The 13,021-nt window shown below is 40.9% G+C and overlaps 1 protein-coding gene across 1 annotated transcript in view; it reads left to right on the top strand.

The window, feature by feature from the left end:
• The first annotated feature begins 4,071 nt into the window (after positions 1-4,071).
• The window catches only part of PDE7A (phosphodiesterase 7A), a 119,337-nt gene continuing 110,387 nt past the window's right edge, over positions 4,072-13,021 (top strand). The window contains exon 1 of the mRNA XM_037745362.1: positions 4,072-4,267. Within this exon, the coding sequence (XP_037601290.1) occupies positions 4,130-4,267 (138 nt within the window). The 5' untranslated portion in view covers positions 4,072-4,129. The remainder of the gene's footprint in view (positions 4,268-13,021) is intronic.

Here is a 13,021-nt window from a genome sequence, read left to right as displayed (position 1 = left end):
GTGAACAGAGAACTAAGTGGAATCAGGAAAACAATATGTAAACAAAATTAATCATCAGCAAAGAGACGGAAATTATAAACTGGAACCAAATTCTGAAGCTGAAAAATACAATAACAAAGTTGAAAAATGTACTAGAGGGGTTCTGCAGTGGATTTGAACAGGCAGAAGAAAGAATCAGTGAACTTGACTATAGGACATGTGAAATTATAAATTCCGAGAAACAGAAATAAAAAGGAATAAAGAAAAGTGAACAGAGTTAAGAAACATATGTGACATCATCAAGCAGACTAATATATGCATTATGGGATTTGCAGAAAGAGAAAAGGGAGACAAGCAGAGAGATTATTGGAAGAAATAATGACAGAACACTCCCCAAATTTATGGAAATCATGTTTAGAAATCTAAGATCAGCCAAATCCAAGTACGACAAACTCAAAGAGACCCAGACCAAGACATGATGACACTGTAGAAAGAAAAAGACAAAGAGAGAATTTTGAGAGCAATGAAAGAAAAGCAATTCTACATATATATGGGATCCTCAATGAGATTATTACTCAATTTCTCAGCAGAAACCTTGAAGCCAGAAGGCATCTAAGGCATCTGGTTCCCTATAATCTGTTGAGAAAAGTATTTGCAACTGATTTACAGAGAGTTCTGCATTTTATGCTGCAGACAGTAGACAGCTACAACACGGTGGTCCCTCTCTGCGGTGGTTCTAGAGGCAGTAAAGAGAAATATTCCCAGTCTGCAGAACTTGGAGCAGTGTACCTGATTGTTCATTTTGTTTGAAAAGAGGAATAGTTACACGTAGAGGTCTATACTGATTCATAAGCAGTACCTGACTGCTGGGATGGATGGTTTGGACCTTGGAAGGAAAATGATTAGAAAATTGGTGACAAAAAGGTCTAGGGAAGGAAAATATGTTGGAAAGATTAAATGGGCACATAATGTGAAGATATTTGCATCTCATGTGAATATTTTCTAAATATTCAAGTTGGCTTTTATATTTCAATGACGTAAAAATCTCCTTTATAAGAATTTTGCAGTTTTTGTTATTTTTCTCTTAAGTACTTTTCTTTTGCTGCTGAAAGTAATAACATTTCTTTATTTAGGTTTAACCTTTGTTCCCTGTGATCATTAATTTTATGTATCAACTTGGCTAAACTATGATGTTCAGTCATTTGGTCAAATACCAGTCTAGATGTTGCTATGAAGATATTTGTGGATGTGACTGCCATTTATAATCCATTGGTTTTAAGCAGATTACTCTCCATAGGGTGGGTGGGATCTTATCCAAAGAGTTGAAAGTATTAAGAGCAAAGACTCAGGTTTCCTGAGGATGACTCAGTTCTGCCTCAAGACTCCAATGTAGAAACCCTGTGTGAGTTTTCAGCCTGTGGGTCTGCTGTGCAGATTTCAGACTCAAGACTGCAATTTCAGCTCTTACTTAAATTTCCAGCCTGCTGGCCTGCCCTACAGATTTCAGACTTGCCAGCCTCCACAAAAACATAAGCCAATTCCTTAAAATAACTCTCTCCCCCATTCTCTCTGTATATACATCCTATGGGTTGTGTTTCTCTGAAGAACCTGATTAATACGCTTCTCAACACAGTAAAGAACACAGTAAACAGCTGAAAAACTCTGGTCTTGAGATGCTGTGTGGTATGACGGAAAATGCATGGTTCTGAAATCACAGAGCAGAGTTCACTGGAGCAAATAACTTATGGTCTTGTAACCTGATTCCTCATCTGTAGAACCAGGATAAAATTACCTGACTTACATGGCTATTGTGTTGGGTAAAGTTAAACATTGTATGTAGAGTGCCAGTTATGGTTCTTGGTTCACGGGTGCACAGTAGTAATCAACTATGTTGAAGGGGGATGCATTGTTCAGTCATCTACTTAGTGCTCTCAGTGTCGTTAAATTATTTAATCAACCTGGGTCTCTTGGATGTTATTAAATGTAATATAGTTATTTTATTTGACACACAGTAACATCACACCAGTATCACCTCCTGGGTGGTTAGATTTATACAGAATTCAAACATTATTTGAGGTTAGTTCTTGCCACTTATCTGTGTAAGGTCTAGGGCAAATTTGTTTCCATGAGTCTACTCTCAATTCAGATACTAATAATTATCTTGTGAGGCTTTCGTGAGAAGTAAATGTGATAACATGAGAAAACGTGCTCAGTATAATCCCAAGCATATAGTAGATGCTCAATATATCTGCTAGATGTTGTCGGAGTAATGAGGATTTCAAAGGTGAGTTGGATCAGTTGTTGTACTAAAGAGGAGCTTACATCATCTAATGATGACAAAATCCACAAGACCACGTTGGGAGTTACAGTTCTTTTAATAGTAGAAAGCAGACAGGTAGAAAAATATCCACATAGGAGGTATAAAGTGTTAGCTAGAGAAAAGAAACAGATGTCATGGGAAGATGATAAAAGGTCTATTTTTGCTTATTTACCGGATTATGTGCATTTGGTATGTGATCTCATCATCAGTGGAAGCTATGAAGTGCTTTCACAGGCCTGCCACCTTGCCAGTGGCTAGTCATCTCAAGTAGAAGGGTGGGTGCCCTAAGAACTGGGCCAAAGCAACAATTTTGCCAGCAGCAGAGAGCTTTTTCAGGCTTAAGTACCAAAGTCCAGAATGAATTAGAAACAATCAGTTGATGGCGAAAGGCTTGACAGTTTAGTGAGAAATACGACAATAGGAACACTCAAATTACATATCTAGCTTACAAAACAGGTCAAGAGCTCTTTATTTTTTCTGGCTTTGGAAAAATCAAAAACCAACAAACAACGCTTTTGGTAGAGGGGCATGCAGTCTACTTTTTTCCTTTGTCTTCTCAATACCATCCTTTCTCACTCTTTTCACCCATACTCTCACTTCTTTCTCAGTCTTTTTTCCCTGTCTCCAGGCCCCCTCCCCACTTAGGAATTCTTGGCTCCTCTCTCTTCCCCTCCGGCTCAGGATGGCCCCGGGGCCGCACCTGCCAGGGTAGCGCTCCAGCCCTGCCCCACCGAGGGACTGGCAGTGACGTAGCGGGGAGCATGGTGCCCGCGCGGCCCGCTGACGTCACTGCCGCAGCGGTCCCTAGCGAAGCCCATGACTGGGAATTCAAGGAGGGAAAAGCCGGCGGTGACCCCGCGGTGGGCTGAGAACGGCGAATGCGCCGCGTACTATGGGTTTCTGGGGTCGGCAGGCCAGAACCGCGCCTCCTGCGCAGGATGAGCCCACCCCATACCCTCAGCGCACTGGAACGCAAGAGTTTAGCGCTCAAGGGGATGCCCCGAAACGGTGGGGCCTCGTGCGCACGCGCCTTGGGTTGCGAGGAGCTAGGGGAGAGAGTTACGGCGGGGAGTGAGGGGAGCTGCCGATGAGGTAGATGGAGGAAAACGTTTGTCGGGTGGGGACCCAGACACAGTTCCAGGGTGCCGAACGCAAGTAAGGCTACTGTTGCCCTCGGCCGCTGGCCGTCTCCCTGGACGCTGCGGCGGCGCGGGGCGCTGGGCCTGCGGCGCAGCGTCGTGACGTCACGGTGGCGGCCGCCCTGGTTGGCGCAAGGTCCGCGGCTGTAAAGTGTGAATTACGCCGGGCTCGCGCCGGCGGCGGAGTGAAGTCAGGCTGTCGGGGAGGGGAGGGGCAGGACTCCGGCGGTGGTGGCGGCGGCCCGAGCTGGACGCGGCTCCTGAGTCCCGCGCGCCCAGGGTCCGGCTGCTGGCTCCAGCCGTCTTGCACCGCTTTGCGCTGTCCGTGCTCCGCTGGAACTCTGCAGTCCGCGTACCTGCTCCTCTCAGCCGAGGAGCCCAGGGGCGGCGGGGTTCCCTGTGCGACTTTGCCTTTGCTGGCCTGGCTTGCACCCCGTCCCCCTCGCCTGGAGCGAGGCGCGCGCTGGTCTTGGTAACTGGCGCCGCGGCTGCCACAGAGCCTTACCACCGGCGGCCCGAGCGGAGGGCTGGGGTTGGCGAGGCGTGAGCGCGGCTTCCCGGCCCAGGGTCGGCGCCCGCCCGCCCTGCCCCCGCCTTGGCCCGGAGCCCCCGAGCCGCGGCCCCCTCCCAGCCCAGGGGCCTGCGGCCGCGGCAGGGCGGGCGCCGAGCGGAGGCAGGGCGGGTGTATTCAATGGAAGTATGTTACCAGCTGCCGGTACTGCCCCTGGACAGGCCGGTCCCCCAGCACGTCCTCAGCCGCCGAGGAGCCATCAGCTTCAGCTCCAGCTCCGCGCTCTTCGGCTGCCCCAATCCCCGGCAGCTCTCTCAGGTAATCGCCGCCGCCCGGCCCACACTTGGGGGCTTCTCTCTTTTGTTTGCCCACACAGCTTCACCTCCGCGACATCCTGCAGCCCGTGCATTGTCCATTGTCTGGGGATTTCTAGTCTGGCCTTTCGATTGGAGAGCCTTTTCTTTGAATCCTCCTGGCGGTCTCCCCTCAGTTCTCCAGCCTCTCCAGAACCCCCCACCCTGGGCTCCGGGATCCTCTCATCAGACCCTCCCCAGGCCCGCCACCTTTCGTGCCTGCAGTTTAAGCCCCAGGAATGACCCCCTCCTCTTTTTCGGTCTGGAAGTTGAGTCTTTCTTCCTTAGTTGTGGCCCCCGAGCACACCTGTGCTCCCCCGCCTTGCAGCATACTTGCCCCCCTCCCATACGCACACCTGTACGTGGTTCGCGCCTCTCCTCCCCCGGCTCCCGCGCGCCCCGCGGCGCTCGCCTGGTCCTGCAGGTCCCTCTGAACAATAGGCCTAGATGCCCCGTGGCTGTCGTCTCCCCGACTCCTTCGTTTCTGTGGTTGTGCTGTAAGGGGTATCAGAGGAACAAGTCTGCAAAGTTCATAGCCAAGAATCAGTTTTGTTTTTAATTTGATAAGGAGATTTTTAGGAGAGAAACTACTGATGTGCACTCACGGGAAGACTTTGTTTTGAGTGGTCCAATACCAGTTGCTCCTGGGCGTTTTTTTCCTGCGGTGATGCCGTTGGCACAATTCCTTAGTTTTGCGTGATTTTGATTGCCAGACTTAAAACAGAGAGGTAAAAAGAATTTTGTTTTGTTTACACCTGAACTCAGTGCCCTCATTTTCTGCTGCTGCCAGAAGTTATGGCTAATGATCACTTTTTAGATCAAATATGTTTTTCCTATTAGTTAAGATTATCTTTTATGGGAGTATATTTTCTCTCTCCCTTTATATTGTATTTTGAGCAAGGTGTGTGTGTGTGTGTGTGTGTGTGTGTGTGTGTGTGTGAGAGAGAGAGATTGCAGGTAGTGTGGACAGCACCTAGTAGAGATTTTGCTTGTAGTGTCTAGTAAATATTAGTCATTTACTTCTTTGCCTGAAGTGTTTGTAGAAGGAGCAAGAGCCTATATTTGGGTTTCTCTCTGAATCAATTTTTTTTTAAACTAAGACTTATTTCACAGCATAAGGTAATGAAGTCAGAGCAGACTTGCAAAAATTACTCTTGTGTCATTTAGAATAATATTGTTATTTATTTTGAAGGTTAGACCTGTGATCTGCCTTTTTAATACCAGTTAAAGCATTTTCAGATTGTAGAATTAATGTTGAGGAGATATTAATGCACTGATGAAGAAGTTTTTAATAGTAGTAGTTAAGGTTTTTAATGATAGTAACTTTTTTCACCTCTAAATATCATTTTACTTCCTCAGATCAGCAGGCACATGACTAATAACTCATTTCCAGTTATGTCTGAATAATAAAGACAATCACTGATTATTTATAAAATTATAAAATGTGAATAAAGTTCTTATGCTCTCTGAGGAGAAAATGAATGAGAAGGAAGATTCCAAGGGATTAAAATGAGACTGATGCCAGGGGTTTTACCTGATTTCTTAATTAATCCACAGAGACCAATTTTAAGCTTCACTTCTTGATTCATTTTCTAGCCTTAGGTTTAAATGGGTAGTGGAATTTTAAAAATATGATTGTGGCAGATGAAGCAAATACTGTAGAGTTACAGGAAATTTTCCTAACCTTTACAACTTTTTAAAAATTTTCTGAACCCCAAAGTGAAGTATATAGGAACTTCTTAAACTTTGGACAGAAATTTTCCTCAGTTAACACTTTTTCTACTAACATTGTGGTAAAGGTGAACTTAGTGGATGCTGAGATGGATATATTTGTCATTATCAAGATTTTGCATATTATTTAATAATAAAGCATATGTTGATACTGATTTCTTTAGGCCTAAATGGGAATTTGTAATAGAAAAAAAGGAGACAGAAAACCTTGGAATCCTGCTCAGAGCTTGTAAAATAAATATTTGGTTTAATCAAATGCTTTCTTTACCCTTGAATCTTTAGTTCCTAAGCCTGAAGGTACAGAAGTTATAAAAAGTTTTAACTGACTTTGTAATCTTAAGAGACGTAGGGAAAAAAAAAAAAAAAATGCAGCATAACGGAAACTCATAAATAAAAGGGAAAAAAAAAAAAAAAAAAAGCTTTTAAAGACATTAAGGAGAATAGTTACAGTTTTTGTACTTTAAGATATGCTTAAAACTGACAATCTTTTCATTTCCTTGTTGTCACCATAGTATTGGAGCCCAGGTCATAGTAGGTACTTAATAAATATCTGTTGAATGAAAGAATAGGTAATGAAATTATCTCTGACTGAGCATCAGTTTTAAATATGAAAACAATATGGGAGCATCAAAGTACAGCACAAATTCATGTATCCAAAACTGGGTTTAGAACTTGTAGCTGCAGACCGTAACAGTTCCAGGAATAAACAGAAAATACTGAGTGACCAAAATTGATTTGGTGGTCATCTCAAAGTCGGTGTGTTTTAGGCAAAATTCTGACACAACTTGTTTGCCAAGTAGCAGCAAATTTGAAGTGTGGTGGGAGGCTGCCAGAGTCAGTTCACACTGAGAGCACCAAAAGTTGACAGACACACCAAAGCCAGGGAACAGAAGAAAAACTCTTTGAAGCCACAGCAGCTTTTGCAAGCACCCTGGGACGTTTAGTTCAGGGGCTTAAGTGTTATACGACACAATAATTTTTAGTAAGAATAGTGTTAATAGAGTCTGTTTTTAAAAGTTGAAAGATTTGTACTGTTTTATGTTTTTAAAAAAAGATTTTCATGCCAAAGTGTTGGTGCTGAAATGGACAAGCTTGAGTTACCTGGAAAATTCATTTATGTGGAACACCAGCTCTTCTGAGGATGCCAAGTAAATGAGGCATGAATTTTTTGTTTTAAACCGGGACATATACTATTTCAAATGGTTAATATGAGTTTTTTGAATTAGTGAGTGATAAAGTAGATGAAGTGTGTTGTTTGTCATTTTTGGGTAACCTGTTGTTGATATCTGAGTTTAATGATTTGTCTTTCAGAATAACATTCTTATTTGGAAAAAAAATATTGTGAAGGCAGAAACTGTGTCTTGTTCACCATTGTATTTATGATGCTTTGCATAGGTAGGTTCTTGGTAGATATGAAAGTTGGGTATATTGATGGGTATACCAAAGCACTGCAGTTGGAATTATTCAGTCAGATTTTCTGTGCACTGGAAGCAAATCTTATATGGGATAGAAATTTGAGTTTTGATTTTTAGAAATCTATCATTAATCCATATTATTTCTAATTGAGCATTTGTCTTTTTTTTTTTTAAATAAACTATTTCACAAATGTTTACTCATAGAGCAGTTTCTTGTGAGTGAAGTTCCTTGTGTTAAGTGTTGAGAAAATGTGAAGAATTACAGGTTGAACATCCCTAGTCTGAAAATCTAAAATGCCCTAAATGGAAACTTTCTGAGTACCAGCATGAAGACCCAGAGCCTGCTGTTATTTGTTGCTGTTGTTGAACAGCTGATGCAGGTATTCTGGGGATGCTACTTGCTGCTTAGTTACCCAAAGCACATTATTTTCTCACTGTATTAATGTTACGTTGTTTACTGTTAAGTGTTTATGTGTGAATAAGTAGGAGAAAGTGATTGCTTATCACTAGCTTATAAATTCAGAGTCAGAAACGTTGATGCCAAACAAGTACAGATCATCCACATAGGTGACAAGATCGTCCACATGGTTGATGAGACACATTTGCTTCCTAGTGGGTCAGTGTATACAAACCTGTTTCATGCACAGAATTATTTTAAAAATTGTGTAAAATTGCCTTTGGGCTATTGTGTGTAAGGTGTATATAAAATATAAATGAACTTTGTGTTTAAACGTGGGTCCTATCTCCAAGATACCGCATGATGTATACACACAAATACTCCAAAACCCAAAGAAGCCTGAAATCCAAAACACTTCTGATCCCAAGCATTTTGGATAATTGATACTCAGCCTATAGTAGCTTTTTGTTGATGTTGTTTTAATTGTTTTTAACACTGCCAGCCTAACCAAGTTTTCCTTTTTATGCATACCCTTCCATATACACAACCATTTTTCAACTACAGTCATTATTTCCATTCTTTCTTGTCTTTAGCAGTGTTCTTAGCATATGACAAATTATCAAGGTCCTGTGAGTGCCAGAATAGTTCAAACCCCCTTGGATAAAAGTTGGATCCTTCTTCAGGAAATTTACAGAATTGTGATTGAGAAAATCGTAGGATTATATATGGTATAAGTGTATCAAAGTGTTATGAGACTCAAAGGAATGTACACCTAAATTTCTGGTTTAAATCAGGGCTAGCCTTATGTAATCGTCCAGGCTTGCTTAGGCCAAGGACTGAAGTTAAGCAGTTGTTTCTAGACGAATGGGTGAATGTAGGGGAAGGAGGAGGGAGAATGGCCCACATGGATATGATCAGAGCTGTTCAGTAGAACTTTCTGTGATGATGGAAATGTTTTTGCACTATCCAATAATAGTCACTAGCCTTATGTGGCTAGTGGGCACTTGAAGTGTGGTTAGTGTGACTCAGGAAATGAATTTTTACTTCAGTTTTATTTAAATAGCTGCATATGGCTAGCAGCTATTGTATTGGCAGAGCAGAGGTACAGTCTTAAACTAGGGTGATGTCATGTTGATCTATGAGCAACACGTTCATGAATGTTGAACATTTTGGTTTTTAGGTTTTTGTTGATCTGTGTAAAACTTCGTTTAATAAATGCTTGATAAAGTCTTTAAAATCACTAGGTTGGGTCAAAAGGTAAGAACTTTTTTGACATTCTAAAAAGGATCTATCCTTTGACAATACTAAAATAAATGATCATATCTGTTTCATCTCCAATCATATATTAATAGATATTTTATAAACATTTTGCTACTGAGGTAGATGCAGTGTGGTATAATGAGTTTGTTTTAAATTGCAGTAAGCAAGAGTGTGCTTTCTGAAGTATTTTGCTATTTGGATCTGCTCTTTTGCAAAATTTTATTTGCATATCCTGTGCTCATTTATAAGGGCCCTTGTATACCCAACATCAATATATAAATGTGCATTATTCCAAATTGCTGTTAGCATAATAGTTGCCTCTTTGCAAACTTAGATACAGAAGCTGATACAGGGAATAGTGTAGCCAGTGAGTGGGATACCCCAAGGGAAGTGGTAATATTTATGAGACCTTCCTATCTGTGTACTCCCAAAACACCTATTTTGTTGGAACGTTGGCTTCATTTCTATTTTCAGAAATGCTTCATACTTTGATTGAAATTGAATACTACCATACTTTAGCTTTCACTTCTGAGCTAATATATGTTTATATTTCAAATACATGCTCAAACATAATGTCAATCCATAGTGTATTTGGAGTGGGAGTGTAGTTCTAATAAGGTGTTCAAATTGTTAGTTTATAGGTTGTCAGGAACATATTTAGTCTAGGGGATGTGATTTATGTGCTGAGATTTTAGTGCTTTGTTGCTGTGCCTAGAGTTCCATCAGCTGTACATGCTGTCTACCCAGGAATTCCTTTTTAAATACAAATGTCTGCAAGAGGTAAAATATTAAGCCCTTCACAGAAGTTAGGAAAAGAGGGAGCACACTTTGGGTGGGAAGAGGGAGATGTGTCATTCATTCTGTTTGAGGCAATTTTCAACTCTTTCTTTTCTCTTCACTTCCCTTCCTTCACAATTGACCAGAGCAGTGTTAGAGAATTGGGTTCTTTTCTGAAGATGGATATAGGGACAAGTTTGGGAAGGGAAGAGAAGAGCTGAAGAAATGGGGAGTGGACAGAACTTAGCTTCCTTCTTGTTTTTGTCTAAAATCATTAGCAGTCATTTAGCTGAACTAAAGACCTAGTAAATTAGATGATGAAGAAGCCTTATTTCAAGCCCTCTTAAGGAATTTAACTTTCTTTGTTTTCTTAATTTTCTTGTTTGACTGTATGGATCACCTTTGTTTATGTGTTTATATAAAATTGATTTCTGATTTTGTTAGAAGTCTCTTGACTAAAGATCTTTTCAGATCCAGACATTCTTAAATTCCCTTTGTTCATGACAAAAAACTCCAGTTCATTTTGAATCTTCTAATTTAAAAATCATTCAAAACTTTTAGATTCTGGTTGTGAAGTTGCTTGTATTTTATGATCAATTTGAATTGAGAGAAAATTTAGACTCTGTTCCCTTCCACATTTAAATGGGTTATTCTTGTCTAAAAGTAACATAGACTTTGTTGATTTTTTTCATATTGTTGTCAAACATGCTTTTCAGAAAGTTATTCACAAATAAGTGATACTTTCGTGTATTTGCATTCAGGTATAAGTGTTCATAGGATCAGCATATGAGGAGAGGAACAACAACTAGATTTGTAGATGAGCCTTCTAAACTTGCAGTGCTTTATTTTGGCTGCTGGTAGGTTCCTTTTATAAGGGACCTGTGCCACTGATTGTATGGTTGACATCAGAAGCATCTCCTGCTTTTAATTTTCTTTGAGTAGCAATTTCGGATCACTGCTCCATGCCTCCACCTGCTGGTAGGGATGGCTCTTCATTTTCAAAAAGTGATGGCTAAAAGGGCAATGGAGAAGACCAAGGCAAATCAGGGTAGAATTTGGGGGAGAAAGTCAGTTGTTAACTGGATAACTAAATTTCAGCAAAGCCTGCTTTACTCCTCAGAATTTTGAGGAGAACAAACTGTAACTTAGGACCATATAGAGTACTTGGCAAATAGTGCTTAATAAAGATACAGTAGTTTTGCTTTAGTAATGATTACAATTAGAGCTGACCCATGAACAATGCAGGCTCCAACTCCCCGTGCAGTCAAAAATCCACGTATAACTTTTGACTCCCCAAAAACTTTACTAATAGGCTACTCTTGGTGAGAAGCCTTACTAGTAAACAGTTGATTAACACAAATTTTGTATGTGTATTATATTCTGTCTAACAATAAGGTAAGCTAGAGAAAAGAAAATGTTATTAAGAACGTCAGAAGAAAGAGAAATATATTTGCTATTAAGGGGAGGTGGATCATTGTAAAGGTCTTCATGAACCTTGTCATCTTCATGTTGAATAGGCTGAGGAGGAAGAGGAGGGATTGGCCTCTCTTAGGGGTGATGCTTTGCAAGTTTTTTTTAATTTTCATAAATCTTCACAAAATTTCCCAGTTTATTTCTTGAAAAAATATCTGCTTGTAAGTGGACCATCGCAGTTCAAACCTGTGTTGAATTATCAAGTATATTTGTTTCTGTTTTTGGAGTAACTCCTATATGGCAGATATTTTTAATTGGTGAGGTTTTTTTGTTGTTGTTTTGAGAGAGGGTCTTACTCTGTCACCCAGGCTAGAGTGCAATGGCAGTATCTCAGCTCACTGCAACCTTTGCATCCTGGCTTTAAATGACCCTCCTGAGTAACTGGGACAACAGGCATGCCCCACCCTGCCTGGCTAATTTTTTTATTTTTAGTAGAGATGGGATTTTGCCCTGCTGCCCGGTCTGATCTCAAACTCCAGGACTCAAGTGATCTGCCCATCTTGGCCTCCCAAAGTGCTGGGATTGTAAACATGAGCCACTGTGCCTGGCCCAATTGGTGTTTTTCATCTTTACAAAAACTCTATGAGATAAGTAGTATTACTCCCGTTTTTCCAAAGAATAAACTGAGCTTCCAGACAGTTGCTCAAGGTATAATATGAACTTCCAGAAAGGCCTATTGTGCTCCAAGACCTTCACTTTTAATCTGGCCTGCCTAATCAGGGAAGATGAGTGGATTGCAGTTAGAATTTTTAGTTTACAAATTATAAATTTTGTCTCATGGATGTGGATAAAGAAAACAAATTTGATTATTTGATGTGATTATTTGAAGTGATAACTTTAATTCTGATCTTTTCAAATCATATCTGGAGTATTTTGTTCTAAATGCCATGTTCTAGGAGGATATAACTCAGCTACATTGTTCTCTGAAAATAATGAACAGGTTGGTAAGGTGATTTGAAACCGTTTCTCTGGAGAAAAATGTCTCAGATTTTAGCCAGCAGGGGTAGGGATGGAGATGGAGAGTTGGTGAGAGGTGACAGAGTATTGCTGTCTTCCAGTATTTAAAGGACTGCTATGTGAATAAAAGGAAGAAGAGGGTTAATACGTTACAGATTTTGATTGGTTATGTGTTCTTGATTGCCATACACTGTTCCTTCTTTGTGTTAAGCAGCCTGTAATTTAGAGAAGATGTAAGCTTAAAACTGTCATTTGTCCAAGGTAGCACAATTAAGTAGTGGAAATGGGTTAAACTCTAGGTCATGCAGACTCTGAAGCCCATGTATTCCCTTCTACTTCCTTTTACCGCATGGAAAAAGGACGTTACCTCAGAGGGTAAAATAAGTACCAATAGCTAGGAACAGTAGGGAAATAAGGAGATCTTGTGTTCAACCATACTAGTAATCAAAGAAATACATACTTAAAAATGTGGTACTGACAGGGCATTGGTGGCTCATGCCTATAATCCCAACACTTGTGGGAGGCTTAGGTGGGAGGGTTGCTTGAATTCAGGAGTTTGAGACCAGCCTAAGCAACACAGAGAGATCCTGTCTCTACAAAAAAAAAAATTTAAATAGCCAGGCATGGTGACATGTGCTTGTAGTCCCAGCTAAACTGGAGGCTGAGGTGGGAGAATCTTCCGAGCCTGGGAGGTCATGGCTGCAGTGAG

Source organism: Cebus imitator, unplaced genomic scaffold (assembly GCF_001604975.1).
Source record: "Cebus imitator isolate Cc_AM_T3 unplaced genomic scaffold, Cebus_imitator-1.0 Scaffold198, whole genome shotgun sequence".
Lineage (NCBI taxonomy): Eukaryota > Metazoa > Chordata > Mammalia > Primates > Cebidae > Cebus > Cebus imitator.
This window is presented reverse-complemented; position numbering and strand designations above follow the sequence as displayed.